General features: G+C 41.9%; 1 protein-coding gene across 2 annotated transcripts in view; it reads left to right on the plus strand.

Moving 5' to 3' along the window:
• ATAD2 (ATPase family AAA domain containing 2) overlaps positions 1–25,996 on the plus strand; it is a 104,069-nt gene that overhangs the window by 18,767 nt on the left and 59,306 nt on the right. Inside the window, exons 1-2 of one of the 2 annotated variants that reach the window (XM_010363885.2) lie at positions 2,889–3,272; positions 19,531–19,679. In XM_010363885.2, coding sequence (XP_010362187.1) covers positions 3,102–3,272; positions 19,531–19,679 — 320 coding nt within the window. In that variant the 5' untranslated portion in view covers positions 2,889–3,101. Of the gene's footprint in view, positions 1–2,888; positions 3,273–19,530; positions 19,680–25,996 lie in introns of those variants that run through there. The other variant, XM_030937563.1, reaches the window with a different exon arrangement.

Raw genomic sequence — 25,996 nt, forward strand, 5'->3', positions numbered from 1 at the left:
ACTGGGGCTACAGGTGTGTGCCACCACGCCCAGCTAATTTTTTGTATTTTTAGTAGAGACGGGGTTTCACCCTGTTGACCAAGATGGTCTCAATCTCTTGACCTTGTGATCTCCCTGCCTCGGCCTCCCAAGGTGCTGGGATTACAGGCGTGAGCCACCATGCCCAGCCGTATATAGTATTTTAAAACAAGTAATAGTAAACTCTGCTACTTTTTAATTTTTTAAACTGTGCTACTTTAAATATTTTTCCTTCCTTTTTCACTTATGTTGGTTAAACAATTATTTTAAAGTTTTTTCTATTGTAAAAGTGAAACATATTCATGCAAGAAAAATCAGAAAAATTTTGTTTGGGCATAGTGGCTCACACCTGTAATCCCAGGCTTTCGGAGGCCATGGTGGGAGGATTGCTTGAGACCAGGAGTTTGAGACCAGCCTGGGCAACAGAGTGAGACCCTGTCTCTAAAAACAAATTAGCCAGGTGTGATGGCACACACCTGTGGTCCCAGCTACTAGGGAGGCTGAGGTGGCAGGATTGCTTGAGCCCTGGAGGTCAAGGCTGCAGTGAACCGTGGCTGCGCCACTGCACTCCAGCTTGAGTGACAGAACAATAATCTGTCTTCCTGGGGACAGAGGCTCGCGCCTGTAATCCTAGCACTTTGGGAGGCCAAGACAGGTGGATCACCTGAGGTCAGTAGTTCAAGACCAGCCTGGCCAACATGGCAAGATCCTGTCTCTACTAAAACTACAAAAATTGGCTGGGCATGGTGGTGCATGCCTGTAATACCAGCTACTTTGGAGGCTGAGGCAGGAGAATCACTTGAACCCAGGAGGCAGAGGTTGCAGCGAACTGAGGTCATGCCACTGCACTCCAGCCTGGGCAACAGAGCACGACTCTGTCTGAAAAAAAAAAAGAAAAAAGAAAAAAGAACAAGAACCTGTCTCAAAAAAAAGCAGGACTCCCAGTTAAATGCGAAGTTCAGATAAACAACGAATACTTTTTATATGTCCCCAGACATTGCATTCTTCATTAAGCAGCCACACAGATTATTTTTAAAGTTGGAATAAGTCAAACCTCTGTTCAAAACCCTGAGATGTCTTTTCATCTCAGGGTTTTGAATGGGAATTTGGGGGCTATAATAAAGGCCCTCAAAAGTTTCAAACTAAGACCCAGAGTCCCGTAGGCTCTGCTCCCAGTGGCTCTGTTCTCAATGGCCTTGCCGCTCTCCCCTTCCTGCTTCCCGCTTCTCTCTTCTCCCAGAACCATCTAACCTTTAGGCCTTTGTCAGACTTCTCAGCTAGACCTTCCCTAATCACCCTATTTTAAATTGCACTCTTCCCTCCCCCTTCTCTACTTGATATTTCTCTGTAATGCTTGCCACTTTAAAACTTTTACATTTAGTTTATTGTCTTTCTCCTTCCACTAGAGTTTAAGTTCCATTAGGTCATTTTTGTTCTTTTTATTCACTGCTGCATCCCCACTGCTTAGAATAATGCCTGGTGCATAATAGAGTCTCAATATGTATTTAACAAATATTAAATTAATGAACTGCAGTTATCCAAATTAATAAACAGCTTTCATGTATTTCACTAGGATCCCTCGGACATTCTGATCATTCAGCGCGTTATCTATTTCAAAGTAGTCAAGTAACTGCCATCTTAGAGGAGCCATCTAATGTATTCTATGATAATAGCAAACGCTTATTGAGCACTTATGATGTGCAAGCATGGCTCCAAGGTATAACAATAGTATTCTAGGGCCTTAGGTATTATAAATGGAGTTACTTTCCGAGTATTTATACATTCCGAAATACATCTAAAAAGTATTTGTTGTATATCAGAACTTCACATTTAACTGGGAGTCCTGCTCTCTTTTATGAGGCAGTTTCTTGGTGTGTTTTTTTTTTTTTTTTGAGACAGAGTCTTGCTCTGTTGCCCAGGCTGGAGTGCAGTGGCACGATCTCGGCTGGCTGCAACTTGTGCCTCCTGGCTTCAAGGAATTCTCCTGCCTCAGCCTGTGAGGAAATTAGAACCTGGAGAGGTGAATAATTTGTTCGAGATCTTCTACGTGGGATGTTCAATGGCAAAGATGAGTGCAGAACCCGTGTCCTTAACTAAGCGATGGCACTCTGCTGACTTGCTTTTAGCTCCTTGTGTTTTCTTTCTTTTGGGTAGTTAACTTGTTTTCGTTAAGCCCTCAATTAAAAAAAAAAAAAAACTTTTTTTTTTTTTTTTTTTTTTTTTTTGTGACGGAGTCTCACTCTGTCCACCAGGCTGGAGTGCAGTGGCGCGATCTCGGCCCAGTGCAAGCTCCGCCTCCTGGGTTCACGCCGTTCTCCTGCCTCAGCCTCCCTAGTAGCTGGGACTACAGGCGCCCGCCACCGCGCCAGGCTAATTTTTTGTATTTTTAGTCGAGACGGGGTTTCACCGTGGTCTCGATCTCCTGACCTTGTGATCCGCCCGCCTCGGCCTCCCAAAGTGCTGGGATTACAGGCGTGAGCCACCGCGCCCGGCCAAAAGAAAAAAAAACTCTTAAGTCTCAAAGTCAAAACCTGTCAAAGGCCAAGTGCTTTATTTACCTCCTTTCAAGGAGTGGGCATTTTGCATTTGAATCCTAGATGGCGGGAAGCAGCAAGCAGGTGTCAACAGGGGTGGGGAGGAGACGCCGGGCCCCGCCAGCCAATCAGAGCGCGCGGAGGCCTCCCTTCCTCCGCCGCCGTCCCCGCGCCAAAATTCCAAACGGGCTGCGCACCGCTCCCGCCGTCTCCTTCCGCCGGGCTCAGCGAGCCGGAACTATGTGAAGAAAAAGAAGTCAGCGTTGTCCGCCGACTGTCTGGTCAGGTCCTCTATACTGTCGGCCTGTGTTCCTCTCCACGTTGGCCTGGCCTCCTTCGCTCTACAAATGGGAGGAGAGTTTCGAGCCTGCTGTTCTATGGTGGCGGCGTGGGCGGGACAGGCGGCGGAGGGATCCTGGGCGCGCGCGCTGCGGTCGCTGGCGCGGAGCTTGTGGCGCCAGAATTCGGAGCGCGGAAGAGCCAGAGCTGCGGCCGCCTGGAGCTGGAGCCCTCTGCAGTTGCGCCCGCCGAGGCCTTTAGGGAGAGAAGATGGTGGTTCTCCGCAGCAGCTTGGAGCTGCACAACCACTCCGCCGCCTCGGCCACGGACTCCTTGGACCTGTCCAATGAGTTCCTCAGTCTGGAGCAGATCGGCCGGAGGCGGCTCCGCTCGGCTGGCGCGGCGCAGAAGCAGCCCGTGGCGACCACAGCCAAAGCGGGCGTGAGTACCGGCCTGAGGCAGGCTCCCTGGGCGGTTCCCGTGGGGACTGCCCGCAGCCCGGCGCCCGGAGGGGCCTGGGGGTGGGCGGCGCCGGTCGAGGTGACAGTTGTCAGGGGAGAAGTGTGATCGAGGACGAGTAAAATGGAAGCCCTGGGGATCGGAGGTGCGGGTCGGGTCGCCGAGCTGAGGCTGGCCGGGAGAGGACTAAGCATTTGGTCACCACCTACTTTTACGCAAGAGGAAATCGAAGCCTGCCACAGCGGAGTGCAGTCTGGGGCCAAGCGGCAGCTGTTCGGCCGCCCCCAAGATCCCCCTCCCTGGCCGATCGATCGCCCAGGCTCTTGCCCTAGGTTTGCATCAACCTGGAGGCAACACGCATCCTCTGACTGCTTTCTGTCTGCGCCATAAACGTTGGGGGGTGGGAGGGAGCACAGGGACGGACAGGTTGTAATTCAGGTTCTCTGACCTCCATTAACGATCCAGAGGGGTTCCGTAATAAGAGCGCAGTGAATAATACCAGGTTGCATAATGTGGAGGGATGAGGACCAACATTTCCTGTACCCCCCCCTTCCAAGCCTCATCATAACCCTTTGAGAATGCATAGTTGTGATATCTCTTTGACAGATGAAGAAACGGACTCAAAAAGGTAAACAGTAAGGGGTAGATCTAAAATTGGAACTCAGATTGCCTGCCTCCCAAATCGTTCCCTTTCTCTTCCGTCATGCTGCAGTTACAAACAGTGTCTATAGGGGAAGTTTGGAAGGGAGGAGGGTCCTCCTGAAAGAAGTGCTGCTTCTAGGTCTGAAGTATGGTGAAGGTTTTTGCAGGCCAGAGTTAAAGCTGAGCAGAGTTACTCTCCTCCCATCCACCTCCCCACCCCAGCTGCTGAAAGAGGCCTAGGTGGAAGGGTTTCAGCATTCACAGAAGGTTGAAGAAGTCGAGGAAGCTCGCTCGTAAATTTAAAGCAGCAAGTAATATAGCTGGATTCGAGGTGTTGAAGTGAGTGAGGGTAGGCATGGAGTAGGAAAAATAGGACCTGAGAGAGGGTTGGGAACTTGGGAGTGAGAATGAGAGGCTCAGGGGAAGTGACAATGTAATCCTTTTCAGTTCAGCAGACGATTTCAGGGTCTTGTATTAAGTCTCCTATTAAGATCTTGTGTTTAGATAACTATATAAAATTAGTTGCCGGTATCTTTTCTGGGCATCCCATTCTGGTTGCTACTCTGCTGAGGGGAGTGGGTTAAAAACTATAGTCCCTTCAATCTCTGAAATTGTGATTCTGAATTGAAAAGACAAGTAATTTCCTGACTCAGGATTTGTTTCTCGATCATGTGCCAGGAATTGGCAGAGACCTGGAGAGGCCAAACACTTCTGCACTGAAATTGGTTACTGGACTTATTAACCTGTGTTCAGAAAAGCTATTTTAATACTGATTGATTATTTATGTCCGGGATAACACTAGATCCTATGAACATAATGATACATACTGATGTATTGAACACTGGTTAAATACATAGACTTTTTTTTTTTTTTTCTTGGAGATAGGGTCTCGCTCTCTCATCCAGGCTGGAGTTCACTAGTGCGATCTCAGCTCACTGCAACCTCTACCCTCCTGGGTTCAAGCAGTTCTCCTGCCTCAGCCTCCCAAGTAGCTGGGATTACAGACTTACTCCTCCACGCCGGGCTAATTTTTATATTTTTAGTAGAGATAGGGTTTCTCTATGTTGGCCAGGCTGGTCTCGAACTCCTGACCTCAGGTAATCCACTCGCCTCAGCCTCCCCAAATGCTGGGATTACAGATGTGAGCCACCCTGCCTGGCCAGATATACAGCTTCTTAAGAAAACTGTTGGCCAGGCGCGGTGGCTCATGCCTGTAGTCCCAGCACTTTTGGACGCTGAGGTGGGCAGATCGCGAGGTCAGGAGGTTGAGACCATACTGGCTAACACGGTGAAACCCAGTGTTTACTAAAAATACAAAAATTAGCCGGGCGTGGTGGCGGGCCCCTGTAGCCCCAGCTACTCAGGAGGCTGAGGCAGGAGAATGGGGTGAACCCAGGAGGACGAGGTTGCAGTGAGCCGAGATTGCGCCACTGCACTCCAGCCTGGGGGACAGAGCGAGACTCCATCTCAAAAAAAAAAGAAAAAGAAAACTGTTAATTATGAATTTCAGTTTCTGCTTCTCAGGTTTACCGATAATCAGCAGGTTTCTACACTTGTTAATTGGGGCGATACCCACCACATTGGTAGTGAGGATTAAATGTGATCATGCATGTAAGGAGATTGAACAGTTAGCATATAGTTAGGACTCAGTCGTTGTCAGTTATTAAGACCATCGTCAGTTTTAGTTAATGGCCACTCCCGTTTTTTTCAGTTCCTCGGGAAAAAAACTTTAGGTCATTGTTGACTCCTCACATCCAGTGCATTAGCAAATTCTGTTGGCTCTACTTTCAAAATATATTCCAAGTCTGACCACTTTATATGTCCTCCAGTGTTGCCATGCTGGTTCAAGCCATAATCTCTTTCCTGGATTATTTACTTATTTATTATTATTATTTTGAGACAGAATCTTGCTCTGTCACCCAGGCTGGAGTGCAGTGGCATGATCTCAGCTTGCGGCAATTTCCGCCTCCCGGGTTCAAGTGATTCTCCTGCCTTAGCCTCCCAAGTAGCTGGGATTACAGCGCACACCACCACGCCCAGCTAATTTTTGTGTTTTTAGTAGAGATGGTGTTTCACCATGTTGGCCAGTCTGGTCTCAAACTTCCGGTCTTAGGTGATCAGCCCACCTCAACCTCCTGAAAGTGCTGGGATTACAGGTGTGAGCCACCACACCTGGCTGTCTTTCCTGGATTATTGTAATTTTTGATTGGCCTCCTTCCTGTTTTCTACTGTTTGATGTATATATTATGCCCCCGCCTTCCCTCAACAATCAGTTCTCTTTATGTATTTATTTGTTTTTGAGACAGAGTCTTGCTGTGTCACCCAGGTTAGAGTGCAGTGGCACCATCACGGCTCACTGCAGCCTCAACCTCCCAGGATCAAGTGATCCTCCCACCTCAGCCTCCTAAGTAGCTGGAACTACAGGTGCACGCCACCACACCCAGCTCATTTTTAAGTTTTTTTGTAGCGATGGAGTCTCACTGTATTGCTCAGGCTGGTCTTGAACTCCCGGGCTCAAGCAATCCTCCAGTTTCAGCTTCCCAAATTGCTGGGATTAAAGATATGAACCACCATGCCCCACCAATAGTCAGTTCGTAATGCAGTGAATCTTTTTTATTTTTTATTTTTTTTGAGACAGAGTCTCACTGTGTCTCCCAGGCTGGACTGCAGTGGCGCGATCTCGGCTCCCGAGGTGGAGGTAAGCTCCACCTCCCGGATTCACGCCATTCTCCTGCTTCGGCCTCCCGAGTAGCTGGGACTACAGGGGCCCGCCAACACACCTGGCTAATTTTTTGTATTTTTAGTAGAGACGGGGTTTCACCATGTTGGCCAAGGTAGTCTCAATCTCCTGACCTAATGATCCGCCCACCTTGGCCTCCCAAAGTGCTGGGATTACAGGCGTGAGCCACTGCGCCCAGCAAATGCAGTGAATCTTTTAAATTAAAAGTCAAAACAGTTGATCACTCAAAACCCTCTTGAGACTCCCTATTTAAGTGAAAGTCTATAAGTTTGGGAGCAGCCCTAAGCATCCCTGCCTCCTTTATAATGACATCTTTTTCTACCCCTTTACAAAACCCACTCTTTTGCAGCCACACAGGCATAGCTACTCCTTTAATACCAGGGCCTTTCCATTTGGTATACCTCTCCTGGAAGTACTCTTCCCTTGGATATCTGCATGACCAATTCTTTTAACCTTTTTTTTTTTAACATTATTTTAAACCAAAAAACAAAACCTCAGGAGTTACAGTATTTTAATGTGGTCCAGAAATTGTACAAATAAATAACTCAGTCCTTATAACCTTACGTGGTAGATAAGATTTTTTTTTATATGAGAAAACCGACGCACAGAGACTTAAATAACTTGCCCAAATTCACCTTATAGTAAGCTGTGTGACTGTGATTCAAATTTAGGAGTCTGTCTACCTCAAGTCTTTGCTAAAATTTCACCTTTGCAATGATGCTTACCGTAAGCACCATATTTAAAATTACAAACCACTCACCTGACATGCGTCTTTATTCTGCTTTATATTCTCCTAGCACTTATCACCTTTCAACATAATCTATACTTTTGTATTTTTAAGTATTTTTCTTCCGGAATCAGAATGTAACTGCACAGGGACTTGGATTTTGACTTTTTGTTTGGCAATGTTAACCCAGCACCTAGAACAGAACCTAGCAGGAAGTAAGTGTATATTAAATATTTGTTGTTGATTGTTCTTACTCTAAAGAGACGGAAGTTTAGCAGAGGAGACCTAACAGCAATATACAGAGACTTTTTGCCATAAATCCCATATTTGTTGTATATGGTGGTTGAGCAATTAGAATGCACTCTGCTGGATGTTGTAGGGTAGAAAGGATTCCCTCCAACCCCCACCACAGTTCCCAGGAGGCATTATACCTTTTTGAGACAAAGTACTCCTTCCTTTTATACATCAAGGTGTCTGTGTACACCAAATTATAATCTCAGTGTTACTTAGCATGGGATTGGATTAAAATAAATCAGTGGTCTTTAGGGGTAATACATTCATACTGACAAGCCCATCAGTACCAAAAATGAAACATGTCTCTGTAATTGGAATATTTTCTGATTTGGGGACTTTACATTCAATACATTTGGTTGGATTTCACCTTGCTGTTTTACATCAACCATGCATTTCAGAGACTTCATTCCCTGATCACCCTGATTATATTTGGATATTTCTTAGTTTCCTCAGCCATATATTTATTGATAGAGCATTTCTTTTTTTTTTTTTTTTTTTTTTTTTTTTTTTTGAGACAGAGTCTCGCTCTGTCGCCCAGACTGGAGTGCAGTGGCGCAATCTCGGCTCACTGCAAGCTCCGCCTCCCGGGTTCACGCCATTCTCTTGCCTCAGCCTCCCAAGTAGCTGGGACTACAGGCGCCCGCCACCTCGCCTGGCCAGTTTTTTGTATTTTTAGTAGAGACGGGGGTTTCACCATGTTAGCCAGGATGGTCTCGATCTCCTGACCTCGTGATCCGCCCGTCTCGGCCTCCCAAAGTGCTGGGATTACAGGCTTGAGCCACCGCGCCCGGCGATAGAGCATTTCTTAGACTAGGTTACTTTTATGGGTGGTTACATTTATTCATATTAATTCATTAACTTGAATTTTTCCTAATCTCAGGCTGACTTTTCTTTTCAAAACTTCTCCTTTCATTACCTCTGATCAGGCTGACATTATTTTCAAGTTCTGAAGTTACCTATAGTCACCTATTTATTAACTACATTCTGTTTTTACATTTTGAGTATAATCTCATTCAGCTGGGCTTATGGATTTGTGTTTTGTTTTTTCCTGACTTGTATAGGTTCCCTGACTATTGTGGTGGTGGTGTTCTAAGTTTGTTTTTTGTTGTTTTTTTTTAAACTTTTATTTTCATCCTACCAGCTTTATGACTTTGGATATCTTTTCTGTAGTTTCTTTTTCTTCCAGAATCAGATTAGCCATTGTCTATTTCTGTACTTTCTTTGTTTTCTAAGGTCTAAGGTTTTTTGGTTTCTGTAAATTTAGGGTTGTTTCTCATGTTGAAGAGTCACTTAAGGATAGATAGTAGGGTGTTTTTTGTTAATAGATGATGATCATACTTTACTTTTGGTTTTTTTTTTCTTTTGAGACTGTGTTTTGCTTTTGTCGCCCAGGCTGGAATGCAATGGCGCAATCTCCGCTCACTGCAACCTCTGCCTCGTGGATTCAGGCAATTCTCCTGCCTCAGCCTCCAGAGTAGCTATAAGCACCTCCCAATTACAGGCGCCTGCCGCCACACACAGCTAATTTTTGTATTTTTAGTAGAGACAGGGTTTCGCCATGTTGGCCAGGCTGGTGTCAAACTCCTGACCTCAGGTGATCCACCTGCCTCGGCTTCCAAAGTGCTGGGATTACAGGCATGAGCCCCTGCACCTGGCCTACTTTTGGGTTGTTTACCTACATTTTTATTTTTCCATGTGTTAGGTAAAATAAAACATTCTTCAGTATGTAGAAGGTACTGTTTTAAACATTGTATGTTTATTTGAAAGTCTGGAAAGATACTCAAAACTCAGCATGAATATATGTAACATACAGGAGATTTTAAAAACGTAAAGCATAACACAATACAGAAAAATGAAAAGTATACAGCTTAGTGAAGTATCACAAGGCATAGATAGTGAGCTTTTGGGTGTGGCAGTGAGTGGTGCTCCCTGGAGTTGGGTGACATGTCGGTTCTGTATTCAGTCATAAGCAAGACAGGGCCCTTGATTTTAGGTTTAGAAGTTACAGCTTTGTTTGGGAGACGGTGAAGAGCCAGAAGAGGGATCTGATGAGACAGTGTTTAGGATGGATTATAGTTAACAAATCTAGAGTTAAGGAAGACCAGTTAAAAGATCATAATGTTAGGCTGGGCGTGGTGGGTCATACCTGTAATCCTAGCACTTTGTTTGGGAGGCCAAGGTGGGCAGATCACCTGAGATCAGGAGTTCGAGACCAGCCTGGCCAACATGGTTAAATCCCGTCTCTACTAAAAATACAAAAATTAGCTGGGCATGGCGTTGCACACCTGTAATCCAAGCTACGTGGGAGGATGAGGCAGGAGAATTGCTTGAACCCTGGAGGCGGAAGTTACAGTGAGCCGAGGTTGCACCATTGCCCTCCAGCCTGGGCAAGAGAGCGAGACTCTGTCTTCAATAAAAAAAAGATTATAATGATAATAGCTACCACTTACATAGCAGTTGCTATGTGCCAGGCATAGTACTTGATAGACACATATATTTCTCCTGTTTATAAACTATTGTTATCCTCATTACAAGATTCTTAGTATCTAGTATCCATATACTAAGTATTCTAGATTACTAGATCCTTAGTAAATAGAGACTAGATACTAAGGATACTTAGTATATTGATATCCTTAGTATATGGATACTAAGACACCTTATGTAACTTGCACAAGATTACACATCTCTAAGTGATGTGCCAAGAATCAAATCCTAGGCACTCTATCTCTAGAGTTTGGGTTCTTAATTAATGCATTGTTACCACATATACCAAAATAGAGAAAACTAGAGTTTAAATGAAGGTGATATTAGTAGGAATGGAGAAAAATGTCAAGAAATACAGCGCAGGATCTCTGAGAGTTGAACACAGGGAGGGAAGACAGTGTTGTTTCCAGCTAAAGAAGTGAGCAGTAGAGCAGTAGACCATTGGGAGGTTTTTTTTTGTTTTTTTTTTGTTTGTTTGTTTGTTTGTTTGTTTGTTTGTTTGTTTTTTGGTGATGGAGTCTAGCTGTGTTGCTCAGGCTGGACTGCAGTAATACAATCTCGGCTCACTGCAAGCTCCGTCTCCCAGGTTCATGCCATTCTCCCGCCTCAGCCTCCTGAGTAGCTGGGACTACAGACGCCTGCCACCATGCCTGGCTAATTTTTTGTATTTTTAGTAGAGACTGAGTTTTCACTGTGTTAGCCAGGATGGTCTCGATCTCCTGACCTCATGATCTGCCCGCCTCGGCGTCCCAAAGTGCTGGGATTACAGGCGTGAGCCACTGAGCCCAGCCGACCATTGGGAGTTTTATGCCAGAATTACTAAGAGGTTGGGACTGGTTATCTTTGAGGATGAACAGAAAACAGCAAAGCACAGGCCATGCGTGGTGTGATCCCAGCTATTGTGTTGGCGGGCGCCTGTAATCCCAGCTCTTTGGGAGGCTGAGGCAGGAGAATGGCTTGAACCCGGGAGGCAGAGCTTGCAGTAAGCCCAGATCGTTCCACGGCACTTCAGCCTGGGCAACAGGACGAGACTCCGTCTCAACAAAAAAGAAAAAGAAAACAGCAAAGCACAAAAAGAATTAAGGAGGTCTGAAGCAGTGCCTATATTTTAAAGGTGAGAAGTTGAATCATGGAACCAAGAGTATTTTGTAAACCAAGGGATCGAAGCATTTTTAAAAAGTAGAGGGCAGGCACAGTGGCTCACATTTCTAATCCCAGCACTTTGGGAGGCCAAGCTGGGAGGATCACCTGAAGCCAGAAGTTCGAGACCAGCCTGAGCAACATAGTGAGACCCCCCTCCCCCACCTCTAAAATAAAAAATAAAAATTGACTGAGCACAGTGGCTCAAACCTGTAATCCCAGCAGTTTAGGAGGCCAAGGCAGGTGGATAACTTGAACCCAGGAGTTCAAGACCACCCTGGGTAATGTGGCGAAACCCTGTCTCTACAAAAACTAGCTGGGTGTGGTTGCGCCTGCCTGTAGTCCCAGCTACTCAGGAGGTTGAGGGAGAGAATCGCTTGAACCCAGGAGGCAGAGGTTGCAGTGAGCTGAGATTGTGCCATTGCACTCACTGCATCCCAGCCTGGGCGACAGAGCAAGACTCGTCTCAAAATAATAAAATACATAATCATTAGCCAGGCATGGTGGCACATGCCTGTAGCCCCAGCTGCTACTGAGGAGGCGGAGGCAGGAGGATCTCTTGAGCTCAGGAATTTGAGGCTGCAGTGAGCCATGATTGTGCCACTGTACTCCAACCTGGGTGACGAAGCAAGGCTGTATCTCTGAAAATAAATAAAGAAGTGATCAGTTCTGTAGAAGTCAGTAAGGTCGAGAAAAGGCTATTGGATTTAGCTATTGGGAGATAGTTGTGAATGTACTAAAGAGCTGTAGAGGCAGAAACTAAATTGGAGTTTACAGAGTAGATGGTGAGGTGATTTAAACTCATGTTTAAAGACAAAGCTAAGGAAGGATATCACAACTATAGTGTTATAACATGTATATCATTGGGTATTAGAATAGACTGCTGTTTAAGTTTTCAAGGAGCCCTAAATTTGTGTTGAGTACATCCTATTTAAACCTCATTTGTTGATATTTGAATTGACTCAGACAACTGACCCCCTGCACCCCCAAACATACTTTTAAAAAAATGAATTTAAAGCTTGAATAAGCTTGGCCTTCTGTGAAAAATAACGTGGAATATTTTTATTTTGCAACTGTGTCTACTTTATGAAAACTTTTTTTTGTCGTTCTTTTGCTGCTTTTTCTCTATGCTAACTTACTGATTCTACAAGGTCGTGAGAGACTTAAAATTTAACAAAATACTAACATTTCCTCTCTTAAAACTTCACTTTTGAAGAACTATCAGTGCTCTCAATATTTAAGGAGATTTTAGCCAAAGAATAGATGAGAATACTACATCTCTAGGTTAAAATTTCAGATTAAGTTTGTCTTCTCTGTTTTTTACTTTTTAGGAATTTTTTTCTGGTAGTGCATGTGAAAATGTGAAAAATAGAAAGTGAAAGTCCCCATCTCTGTCATCCAGTGTTAATTACTGTTAACAGTGTTGAACTTACTTCTTGGAGATTAGATGACTTCGATTTAATGCCTGTGCTAGTCTTCCTTAGGAAATAAGATATATGCAAGATAATTCATCTAGAGATGTTTATAACATCAGAAAAAATTGCAGGCAACCTAAGTATAATACATTCAGCAATTTGTTAAATAGATTCATGTAATGACTGAAATACTATTCATTAAACTTTTAGAGTAATATTTAATGACATGAAAAAATGTTATTACCAGAAAAAACTTATAAAACATATATAGTATTATCTTCGTTTTTAAATCATGTAAATATGTTTGCACAGGAAAAAAGATGGTTTTTGCACCAAGAGATTAAAAGAGGTTGTCTGTGGATGGCTGAAATTAAGGGTGACATTTTCATTTTTCCAGGTATAATGGGCATGTATTGCTTTTATTTTTATATTGCTTTTGTTAGAACTGTTTTTGAAAGATACGTTAAAAATTTTTTTAATGTATACTCTATATAGGGGACTCCCCCAAAACATTTTTTTTTCTCCCACATTGTTGAGTCTTTCTTGCTGCCTAGTGCTTATTTGGAGAGAATGGCAAGGCATTCACTATGCAAATCAAAGATTCTCTTATATCACTTTTAAGATTGTCTTCCAGGTTTCTTAGGAAATGTTTTTTCCTAGTATTATCCCCGCCCACCCCTTTTCTTGTTTTGTAAGGAAACAAAATCTTTTTTTATCCTCAGGAATGTGGTAGCATTTATTTTCTTTTTTAATGTACCAAAATATACATAACATAAAATTGACCATTTTAACCATTTTTAAGCATATAGTTCATTAAGTACATTCACACTGTTCTGCAACCGTCAGCACCATCCAGCTCCAGAACTTTTTCATCTTCCAGAACTGAAACTCTGTACTCCCAGTTCCTGTCTCCTTCTAGTCCCTGATAACCACTATTCTTTCTGTCTCTGAATGTGACTGTTCTGTGAATCTCATATTCCTAGACTAATCATATTTGTCTTTTTTTTTGAGACGGAGTCTCGCTCTGTCACCCAGGCTGGATTGCAGTGGTGCGATCTCTGCTCACTGCAACCTCCACCTCTCGGGTTCACGCCATTCTCCTGCCTCAGCCTCCCGCGTAGCTGGGACCACAGGCGCCCGCCACCTCGCCCGGCTAATTTTTTGTGTTTTTAGTAGAGATGGGGTTTCACTGTGTCAGCAAGGATGGTCTCGATCTCCTGACCTCGTGAACCGCCCACCTTGGTCTCCCAAAGTACTGGGATTACAGGCGTGAGCCACCGCACCCGGCCTTGTCTTTTATGACCTGCTTATTTCACTTAATGTATCTTCAGAGTTCATCCATATTGTAGCATGTGTTAAAATTTCCTTTTTTTTTAAAAAAAAAAGAATGATATTCCATTGTATGGACCACGTTTCGTTGGTCTGTTCATCTGTCAATGGACACTTGGGCTGCTTCCCCTTTTGGGAATTGTAAATAATGCTGCTATGATTATGAACATGAATGTACAAATATTTGTGCAAGTCCCTGCATTTGCTTCTTTGGCTATATACCCAAAAGTGGAATTGCTGGATCATATAGAAATTCTGTGTTTAACTTTTTGAGGAATTGCCTTACTATTTTACATTATCACCAGCAACACACAAGGATTGCAGTTTCTCTGTATCCTCACCAGCAATTGTTACTTTCTCCTTTTGTGTGTGTGTGTGTGAATAGCCATCCTAATGTGTGTGAAGTGTTATCTCAATGTGGTTTTGATTTGTGTTTCTCTAATGACTGGTGATGTTGAGCATCTTTTCATGTGTTTATTGGCTATTTATCTTTGGAGAAATCTCTAGTCACATCTTTTGCTTATTTTTTGTTTGCTTGTTTTGCAAAGGAGTTCTTTAAATATTCCGGAGACATATATATATATATATATATATGTGTGTGTGTGTGTGTATATATATATATATATATGTATGTGTGTGTGTGTATATATATAAAACCCTATATACCTTATCAGTATATGATTTGCAAATTTTTTTCCTATTCTGTAGGTTGCCTTTTCACTCCATTGATAGTGTTCTCTGTGCATAAAGGGTGCTCATTTTGATGAGGTCTAACTTAACATACTTTTATTTTGTTGTCTGTGCTTTTGGTGTCATCTAAGAAATCATTGCCAAATCCAATGCTGTTTTCTCTTAAGAGTTCCTAAATTGGTTTTTAGTTCTTTATTCTCTCATATAGTTTTAAGTTATCATCTCAACTTCCCCCTCTTTTATTTCTTTCAAAGGATGTAATTTCTGTCATCTTTTGATGTTGACATTAAAAAGAATAAAACTATTATGTCAGACTTTACGTGTATCTACTGCATTCTAAAAACCAGTTAGTTGATATGTTGTGGAACATTTAAAAATAAGAACATGAACAAACTCTTAGCAGACAAAGTTTACCTTCATTCTTTTTTTCTCTCTTTTAATTTGCATTTTCAGTCGACTTAACCCGCTGCATTTTATGTTGATGTGAAATTTTTTTCCATACAAGCCGTTTATTTGAAATGCCAACTATATGTAAGACAGTCAGTGTTAGCATGTTTATCAATAACAGTAGAAAAATAGAACCAGTGAAAACCTCTGTTTAGCTGTAATGGTACTCAAAAGAGAATTGTATCCTTTAAAAATGTTTTACACAGGTGAATTCAAGTTTGGAGGTACCTAAATAAAAATACTACATATTTCTTTAAAAACTTTTATATGCAAATAAAGTATAAGCAAGTTGTACAAAGTACTGGTTATACAGGTTGTAGACGACACTTGAATAGGACATGAAATCAGTTTAAGAAAAATTTCTGAGCCTTAAAGGGCTTCTGAGTGCCAAGAAATAAAACATTTGTGGATGGAGTTGTTAGAATTAATGCTCTGTCAATCAAAACAACAAGAACATATTATCTACTTGGATTTGAAATGATAAAACGTAGAAAGTAAGATTTTTAAAATTATTTCACTAATCTCTATCATTCCAATTTTGTGAGCAAGAAAAGTAAGATTTTATTAGCTCTCACATGGTTGAAGTTCCCTTACCCACGCAATTAGTTCATGTATCTGTGGATGTATCGTAGTTATTGCTAAAGACAGTGCTCTCTTGAAAATGCCTGGCATGGGCCTGGCACATGGGTGCTCATTACATACTCTTCTTACTTTCTTGCCTCTGGGTTGGGGAGGCACTGCACTGCAAAGGTAGCCCTTCCATTCTGAAGACATTGCTAGGAGAGAGTCTGGACTTCTACCTGTGACCAGGGTGAAGGGATAATTCTTGCCTTGTCAGAGATGGATCAGTGACTACGAAAAACCTACCCTGTGATCTTTTTCAGTCTAAGCATTAAAAGCTCCTAAAGCAAAACAAACAAACAAAAAATCAAGACTGTATTTTTGTGTATCAGTTCCATTGTTTTTATAAATGTAAGTATTGTTCATATAAATAAGTAGACAGTAATGAAAGGAGTTATGCTTAGCAGTGCCACTCAGTTTTTTTTTTGTTTGTTTGTTATGCATCAAAAATCACTTGCCAAAAATGATTTTTAATGTTCTTTTAGCTTTATTAGGTCTCCTTTCAATTTTATTGAAAGCAGAGAATTGAAAACCACCTAATAAGGGAAGGTATTTGTTGCCTTTCTTTAGTCATTCAATTTTTTTTTTTTTTTTTTTTTTTTTGAGATGGAGTCTCACTCTATCACGAGGCTGCAGTGCAGTGGCGTGATCTCAGCTCACTGCAACCTCTGCCTCCCAGGTTCGAGCAATTCTCCTGCCTCAGCCTCCCAAGTAGCTGGCACTACAGGCGCGCGCTGCCACACCCAGCTAATTTTTGTATTTTTTGTACAGATGGGGTTTCACCATGTTAGCCAAAATGGTCTCTATCTCTTGACCTCGTGATCCGCCCGCCTCAACCTCCCAAAGTGCTGGGATTACAGGAATGAGCCACTACGCCCAGCCTACTCATTCAGTTTCTTGACACCTGCACCAGTGTTTTTCTTTGGCTTTGTGAAAGTTAATACCTTGAAGTGTCTACAATAGTGACATTCAGAATGGGTGAGAGATAGAACTTTCTTTTTTTATTTTATTTATTTATTTAGATTTAATTTTATTTATTTTTAAAATTATAAGTTAAATTTAAGTTCTAGGATACATGTGCAGAACGTTCAGCTTTGTTACATAGGTATATATGTGCCATGGTGGTTTGCTGCACCCATCAACCCATCATTTACATTAGGTATTTCACCTAATGCTGTCCCTCCTCATGCCCCCCAGTCCCCAAAAGGCCCCAGTGTGTGGTGTTCCTCTCCCTGTGTCCATGTGTTCTCATTGTTCAACTCACACTTATGAGTGAGAACATGCGGTGTTTGGTTTTCTGTTCCTGTGTTAGTTTGATGAGAATAATGACTTCCAGCTTCATCCATGTCCTGCACAGGACATGAACTCATCCTTTTTATGGCGGCATAGCATTTCCATGATATATATGTGCCACATTGTCTTTATCCAGTCTGTCATTGATGTGCATTTGGGTTGGTTCCAAGTCTTTGTTACTGTGAATAGTGCTGCAATAAACATGCGAGTGCATGTGTTTTTATACTAGAATTATTTATAATCCTTTGGGTATATACCCAGTAATGGGATTGCTGGGTCAAATGGTATTTCTGGTTTTGGATCCTTAAGAAATCACCACACTGTCTTCCACAATGGTTGAAGTAATTTATACTCCCACCAACAGTGTAAAAGTGTGCCTATTTCTCCACATCCTCTCCAGTATCTGTTGTTTCCTGACTTAATGATCACTATTCTAACTGGTGTGAGCTGGTATCTCATTGTGGTTTTAGAACTCTCTTTTTTAAAATGGAGAAAGGCAAATGAATGGGATGCCTTGTGCCTTTTCAGGCTGATCAGTTTTAAGAAAAAGGACGTGAAAGTTGATAATTTGGAAGTAGATTCCCTTTAAATATTCCTTGGAAATTGAAAATATTCCTTGGAAATTTTCCTTGGAAAATGGGGGAAAAAAAGTTGTACATTACACTACACTGATCTAAGATGTAAATATTTGTCTTAAAAATAATACACCACCCAAGGTGTAAGTATTCTTTTTTCAAACGTCCTCAAATATAGGTACATTGATAAAGATGGTGACAAATCATATACATCATTTACTATTTTTGAAGTACCTATCTAATTTTTACACAGATTATTGTGGTATAAATATCCTTTTTATTGTGAACCAACCAAATATTTTGCTCAAATCAAAAATAAATGCCCAGATAAAACAACATTCAACAATAGAGTAAAGCCAGTCTGGGATGTGATCCAGGGACTCAAATGTTTGGTGTTTTTTTCCTAAAGCACTGCCTGTTTTTCTAAACTGATCAGTTTTCGGAGTAGTAGGGCATAGAATTATAGAGTTGTTAGGAACCTTTGACTTTGACTTCTGTCTTTGATTTGTTTGTTTGTGACAGAGTCTTGCTCTGTCACCCAGGCTGGAGTGCAGTGGCACGATCTCTACTTACTGCAACCTCCGTCTCCTGGGTTCAAGCGATTTTCCTGCCTCAGCCTCCCAAGTAGCTGGGACTACATGCACACGCCACCACGCCCAGCTGTTTTTGTATTTTAGTAGAGACTTGGTTTCACAATGTTGGCCATGCCCAGGCTAGTCTCTTATCCTGACCTCAAGCGATCTGCCCACCTCGACCTTCCAAAGTACTGGGATTACAGGCATGCGCAACCGCGCCTGGCCCTATCTTTTTTTGTTTGCTTTTGTTTGTTGTTTGTATTTTAGATGCCTTTGACTTACAATGTGAAAATACTGTATATGATTTCAGAGTGGTGTGTGAGCTTTGTAATACTTTATGACAGAACCTCTAGCTCATAAAGCAGCCCATTAGCCTCTAGTCTATTTATTGTACTAAAATGAAGTTACATAGAGCAGTATGGTTTTTACAACAGATTAACATACTTAAACAGTTTTGTTTTGTTTTGAGGCAGGGTTGTTGCCCAGGCTGGAGTGCAATGGCTCGATCATAGGTCACTGCAGCCTCCACCTCCCAGGCTCAAATCATCCTCCCACTTCAGTCTACCAAGTAACTGGGACCACAGCTGTGCACCACCATGCCTGGCTTATTTTTTTGCAATTTTAGTAGAGATGGAGTTTTGCTACATTGCCCACGTTGTTCTGTTACTTGTGAGCTCAAAGCAATCCACCCGCCTATGTCACCCAAAATGCTGGGATTACAGGCATGAGCCACCGTGCCCAGCCCCTAAACAGTTTTTTAATTCAGCTGTTGCATTATCTGGGTTAAACTGGGCAAAATATATAGTAATAACTCTTTTTCATTGTTCAAGCCAAAATTGTAAATCTGATGGACCAGTTATTTTGAGGTTGCTGCTGGTGATTAGGTGGCAGTATTTTGGTGAGTCTGTATCTTTCTTAGGTCTTTCTAACTTCTATAGCCTTAAAATAAATGAGTACCTACTATAATAAACTATTACAACTTTTTGTCAGTGGTGGAAAACTTTACTGTCAAGACTACTTTTTATAAAGTGGTTATGAACTATAAACCAGTAAATCTTATATTAGCTGCTTCATAGACATTGCTGATACTTGTTTATCATGAAATAGTTATTCTAGATACTAACTTGTAGTTTCTTGGGGAGATGCAAAATGATTCTGCACAAAAAGCAGCTGTTACTAACTGGTAATCAAAGAATACTCTTTGGAGGAATTTAAATTGGGAGTTTTGTAAAGAAAAACTTAGATGGCTTTATTAATTTTTCTTAAAGGATGGGTCGTCAGTTAAGGAAGTTGGAACCTACCACCGGACGCGTGCTTTAAGATCTTTGAGAAAAGATGCACAGAATTCTTCAGATTCTAGTTTTGAGAAGAATGTGGAAGTAACGGAGCAACTTGCTAATGGCAGGCATTTTACAAGGTAATACAAGATGGTTGAACACTAATTCAAAATAGTTTTAAAGCAGTAATTTAGGATTTGCATTTAATTTTTGAACTGTATTTTTGACTGGTCATCAAGGTTCCACGGCTATAACATGTAGTTTATTTGAAAATAAATGATCACAAGTGAGTATTACTAAATAAAAAATTAATATGTGACCGGGTGTGGTGGCTCACGCCTGTAATCCCAGCACTTTGGGAGGCCGAGGCGGGCGAATCACCTGAGGTCAGGAGTTTGAGACCAGCCTGACCAACATTGAGAAACCCCATCTCTCCTAAAATTACAAAATTAGCTGGTGGCGCATGCCTGTAATCCCAGCTACTCGAGAGGCAGAGGCGGGAGAATCACTTGAACCCAGGAGGCGGAGGTTGCAAGAGCCGATATCATGCCATTGCATTCCAGCCTGGGCAACAAGAGCGAAACTCAGTCTCAAAAAAAAAAAAAAAATTAATACGTGGCCGGGCACAGTGGTTCACACCTCTAATCCCAGCACTTTGGGAGACTGAGACAAGCGGATCACAAAGTCAGGAGTTTGAGACCAGCCAGGCCAATATGGTGAAACCCCATTTCTACTTAAAAAAAATTAACTGAGCATGGTGGCACGCACCTGAGGTCCCAGCTACTCGGGAGGCTGAGGCAGAAGGATCGCTTGATCCCAGGAGGCAGAGGTTGCAGTGAGCTGAGATCGTGCCACTGTACTTTAGCCTGGGCAACAAAGCGAGACTCCATCTCAAAAAAAAAAAAAATTTAGTATGTACACATTCGTACTTTTATTATTCGAATATGATACCTGTGATATGTATGAGTGCAGCTAACAAGGTTGGCTGATGTATAATCAGTTCTCACGTATTTGAGTATCTAAAGAGACCTTTTGTGACTATAACTTAGCTCATGATTTATGGCTCCACTTAATGGTCTATACAAAGCCTTCATTCATAATCGTAGTTCTGTTTCTGATTGCTTGCTATAAAGTTGTTTTTTTTTTTATCAATTCTGAGTCATTTATGAATTTCTATGTGTTGGTGTAATTTCTAAAGCAGTCTGTACATATGGTTTTTTGGTTTTGTTTTTAGTCTAATGAGGTGGCATGAAATCCATTTTAAACTCAAAGAAATCAATTTTAATGGATCAGGTAGTTTGGCTAAATTCATGGAACTGGAATATCTTTGGTTCAAGGCAAAAAGCCCCAGTTAGAGCAAAATTTGTTTGATGAAATAATTGTTTTGGCTGGGCACCATGGCTCACGCCTGTAATCCTAGCACTTTGGGAGGCCAAGGCAGAAGGATCACTTCAGTTGGGGAGTTTGATACCAGCCTGGGCAACATAACGAGACCCTATCTCTACAAAAAATAAAACAGTTATCTGGGCATGGTGGCACACACCTATAGTCCCAGCTACTATGGAGGCTGAGGCAGGAGGATCACTTGAGCTGGGGAGTTCAAGGCTGCAGTGAGCTATAATTACACCACTGAGAGTGAGACCCTGTTTCCAAAAACAAAGAATCGTTCTTAGATTACTTCTTATAAATAAACAATTTGTAATGACTTAGAAGACTGAAATCCTCCTGCTCTTAAATGGAATTTTGATTTTTTGTTGTTGTTGTTTATTTTGAGACAGAGTCTCACTCTGTTGCCCATGCTGGAATGCAGTGGCATGATCTCAGCTTACTGCAACCTCTGCCTCCCAGGTTCAAGCGATCCTCCTGCCTCAGCCCACCTAGTAACTGGGATTACAGGCACACACCACCATGCCCAGCTAATTTTTGTATTTTTAGTAGAGATGGGGTTTCGCCATGTTGGCCAGGCTGGTCTCGAACTCCTGACCTCAGGTGATCCACCCACCTCAGCCTCCCAAAGTGCTGGGATTACAGGCGTGAGCCACCATGCCGGCCTGGAATTTTGATTGTTTTATTTTGTATGCCATATTTTCTAGATAAGCGAGGTTATGCCCTTTTGAGTTTTTGATTTTTTTCTCAGCTATTTCATCATTCTTTTAATACATATTTTTAAATTTACATCTTATTTCATCCATTGTTTAGGGAGTGTTTTATACTGTATTTTATGAAATCAGCAGTTAAAGGCATATGACAATGTTTATGGGACACTAAAAAAGAAAAAACACAGTTGCCATCAATAAGATGCATTCCAATTTCAGAGATGTTAAAATGGGGGAAATGTACAACGATGAAGTACAATATAAACTAGCCCGATATTTCTGAAATTTGAAATCTTAAGGTTTATTCTTCTGGGGTAAGGTAGTGGTCCATTAACTGCCTCTGAGAACTTAAAATTGTTTTTCATGATCTGAAGAAAAAAATAAACATTTTAGGCCCCCTAAATTGTTACCTTATAGAGAATTGCCATAAAATTTGATGCCATACATTTGTGTTTACAGTTGAATTGGCATCAAGTAGTACTACTTTAGTTATCTTAGATTAATGAGATAAGAACAGAATCAGACTTGAATACATAAATGATGCATCTGCTTCTGTATGAAAGGCAATGTGATGTGATAGCATGACATACTATTTAAATAAATGTTTGGCACACTTCCAATAAAGAGAAGTGGATGAGTTGCCTCATCATGATACCAGCAGTATATAGCAAATATGATACACAACATGCCAAACTCAAGAGAAACTGATAGCAGTCAGTACCACATTCATACACCAAATGGTTATTTCATTTTAGCAAAACCCCTTATTACATTAATTTTTTTATGGTTTTATAGTTTTATTTGTATAAAACTTATAGATGAACTTCTATTTAGTTTGGTTTACATAGTCATACAAAAAAATTAATGTTGGAAGTCCTGCTTTTACCTTTGAAAGGATCTGTACATTATTCAAGTTTATAAAACATTGTGCTTGGCTTTATGTTAGAAAGGTTTTAAGGGAGTATAATAAAATAAATGCTTTCGATCTGGATTTAAAGAGGAATGACTTGGTATTTTTAATTAGATTACTTCTAAAATATAGAATTTCTATCTTTTTTATTAATTATTTTTTTCTTTGTGAGACTATTACCTTGCTCTGTCACCCAGGCTGGAGTGTAGTGGCATGATCATGGCTCACCGTAGCCTCAACCCCCCAGGCTCAAGTGAACCAGTGGTCCTAACTCAGCCTCCTGAGTAGCTGGGATTACAGTCATGTGCCACCATGCCCAGCTTTTTTTTTTTTTTTTTAGACAGAGTTTTGCTCTTGTCGCCCAGGCTGGAGTGCAATGGCATGATCTCGGCTCACTGCAACCTCCGCCTCCCGGGTCCAAGCGATTCTCCTGCCCCAGCCAACCAAGTAGCTGGGACGTGCCACCACGTCCACGGTACAGATTTCCTGTACAAAAATCCTCTCCCTACATTCAGGTCATTATTACAAATAGTGATGATTATTTTGCGTAATGGTAACATCAGTATCTGTTTGCATAAGGCTTATATAAAAGAGCCTACAGTATTTTTGAGTCCTTTTTCATATACTTTCCCTGTTTCTTTTTCACTGTTGTCAGCATGCCTGACTATAGAAATCTCTTTATTTCCTTCCTTTTCATTCTTTTTTTTAACTCTTTGTTTTCAATCTACTTGAGGCTCAAAGACCAGAGGATCAAGATTCTTAGAGAAAGACAGAAGGATATGAGTAACTGTGTCATGAGGGCAGGATCTACATACGTACTTGATCCTGGGGCTCAACTAGGGTACAGTGATTATGTATAGTCTTCACAGAGGGTACACAGAACCTCTGAAGTAATGTTTAAACTTATGTATACCGTAGCTTTCATCAGATTTGCAGAGGTTGACAAAGTCCAGCTGCATAGTTTTGTAAATAGTTTCCTTGGAACACTGCCATGCCCATTCATTTTGTGTGTGGCTCCTTTCACCCTGTAATGTTAGGTAGCTGCGACAGAGGAGACTGTATGGCTCACAAGCTTAAAATATTTACTGCGTAGCAATTGAAGGAGAAGTTTACCAACCCTTGGAAGGTTGCTTTCCTCCTGCAGGCAAAAAGAAGGCAGTGGGGTGGGTGGTTCAGAAAAATAGTGCTTTAGTCATTCTATTTCTAGCGTCTGAAAGGGGCCTGATTTATAAAATGTATAGACCTACATGGTATAGAGGGAGGAGCTCCTTTATGAGAAAAGTCTGTGAGCCTTTGAAGAAACTAAGCCTTTACCTACTCAAAAGTTTGTTCGTTTGTTTGTTTTTTGAGATGGAACCCGTGCTCTGTCGCCCAGGCTGGAATGTAGTGGTGCAATCTTGGCTCACTGCAGCCACTGCCTCCCAGGTTCAAGTGATTCTCCTGCCTCAGCCTCTTGAGTAGGTGGGACTACAGGTACCTGGCTGACCCTTTTTTTTTTTTTTTTTTTTTAAGTAGCAATGGGGTTTCACCGTGTTGGCCAGGCTGGTCTTGAACTCCTGATCTCAAGTGATCCACCCACCTCAGCCTCCCAAAGTGCTGGGATAACAGGCATGAGCCAATGTGCCCAGCCAGAAGTTTTTATTTTCTTCTTAATTCTTACCTGTCTTCCAAGACAGATGAGGAATCAATGAAGACTTACTTTATTAACGAGAATATATAAGTTAACTCATCTGGGAAAGATGGTTTTATTTTATTTTAAGTTGTAATATTAGAAATTCCACATATAAACCAGCTCACTTGCAAATAGCTTGATACATAGGTCGATAAACAGGTGCAGCCTAAATATGGAAAATTGAGTTACTAAAAACAAATTAATGGCACATACTGTTTTGCTTAGATTTTTTTTGTTTTTTCTTTTTTTGTGTGTGGCGGGGTCTCACTATGTCGCCCAGGCTGGAGCGCAGTGGCACAATCTCAGCTCACTGCAAGCTCTGCCTCGCAGGTTCACGCCATTCTCCTGCCTCAGCCTTCCCAGTAGCTGGGACTACAGGCGCCCAGTACCACGCCCGGCTAATTTTTTTGTATTTTTAGTAGAGACGTGGTTTCACCTTGTTGGCCAGGATGGTCTCGATCTGCTGACCTCATGATCCGCCCATCTCGGCTTCCCAAAGTGCTGGGATTACAGGCATGAGCCACCGTGCCTGGCCCCCTCATCTTTTTCCTAAAACTCTACTAAGCAGCCGGGTGCGGTGGCTCAGGCCTGTTATCCCAGCACTTTGGGAGGCCGAGGCGGGTGCATCACGAGGTCAAGAGATCGAGACCATCCTCGCTAACACGGTGAAACCCCATCTCTACTAAAAATACAGAAAAAATTAGCCGGGCATGGTGGCGGGCACCTGTAGTCCCAGCTACTCAGGGAGGCTGAGGCAGGAGAATGGCGTGAACCCGGGAGGCGGAGCTTGCAGTGAGCCGAGATCGCGCCATTGCACTCCAGCCTGGATGACACAGCGAGACTCCGTCTCAAAAAAAAAGATGAAGGGGATATTTTTTATAGGGCTTGGAAGATGTTTCCAGTTCACAGATTGTGTTTGCCAGTTTGTAGATGGAATAGATCATTTACAAATGGGACTATTTCTACATGTGAGTGAAAATCATGCATATAAAGATTGTGGCCAGCAGGTGTTTTTAAAAGACAATTAACATATCACTAAGAGGCATTAGTTGTGTTTATAGTAATAAATTTCTCAAGGATATGGGACCACTATACCCTTGTGTCATAAAACAGGTCTTGATTTTGCTCGGTTTAGTTCAATGTTTAGTTCAGCTCTACTTAAATACTTAAGGATTTCATTTCATATTTCAACATACTTTTTATATATTCTGTTTAGCTAAGAGTTATTACCATATATCATTGAACTTCAAATCAGAGTTCTTAGGCTTTGTTTAACTGTATTTAACCATAACTTATATAAGCATACAGATTGTCAAGCTTTTTTTTTTGAAACAGTCTCGTTCCATCGCCCAGACCAGAGTGCAATGGTGCGATCTCGGCTCACTGCAACCTCCACCTCCTAGGTTCAAGCGATTCTCCTGCCTCAGCCTCCTGAGTAGCTGGGATTACAGGCACCAGCCACCACGCCCAGCGAATTTTTGTATTTTTAGTACAGACAGGTTTTCACCATGTTGGTTAGGCTGATCTGGAGCTCCTGACCTCAAGTGATTCACCCACCTCGGCCTCCTAAAGTGCTGGGATTATAGGCGTAAACTACCATGCCTGGCCTGTTTTTTTCAGTATATTTTAAGTTTTTAGGTGTCTTAGTATTTGTTCTCCAGGCTGATTTAACTTTTTGTCTTGTTTGTAGTATTATGGAATATAAGAAATACAGTTATGTCAGTTATAGCCAGGTGTGGTGGCTCATGCCTATAATCCTAGCAATTTGGGAGGCTAGGG

The sequence above is a fragment of the Rhinopithecus roxellana genome, chromosome 9 (assembly GCF_007565055.1).
Source record: "Rhinopithecus roxellana isolate Shanxi Qingling chromosome 9, ASM756505v1, whole genome shotgun sequence".
NCBI lineage: Eukaryota > Metazoa > Chordata > Mammalia > Primates > Cercopithecidae > Rhinopithecus > Rhinopithecus roxellana.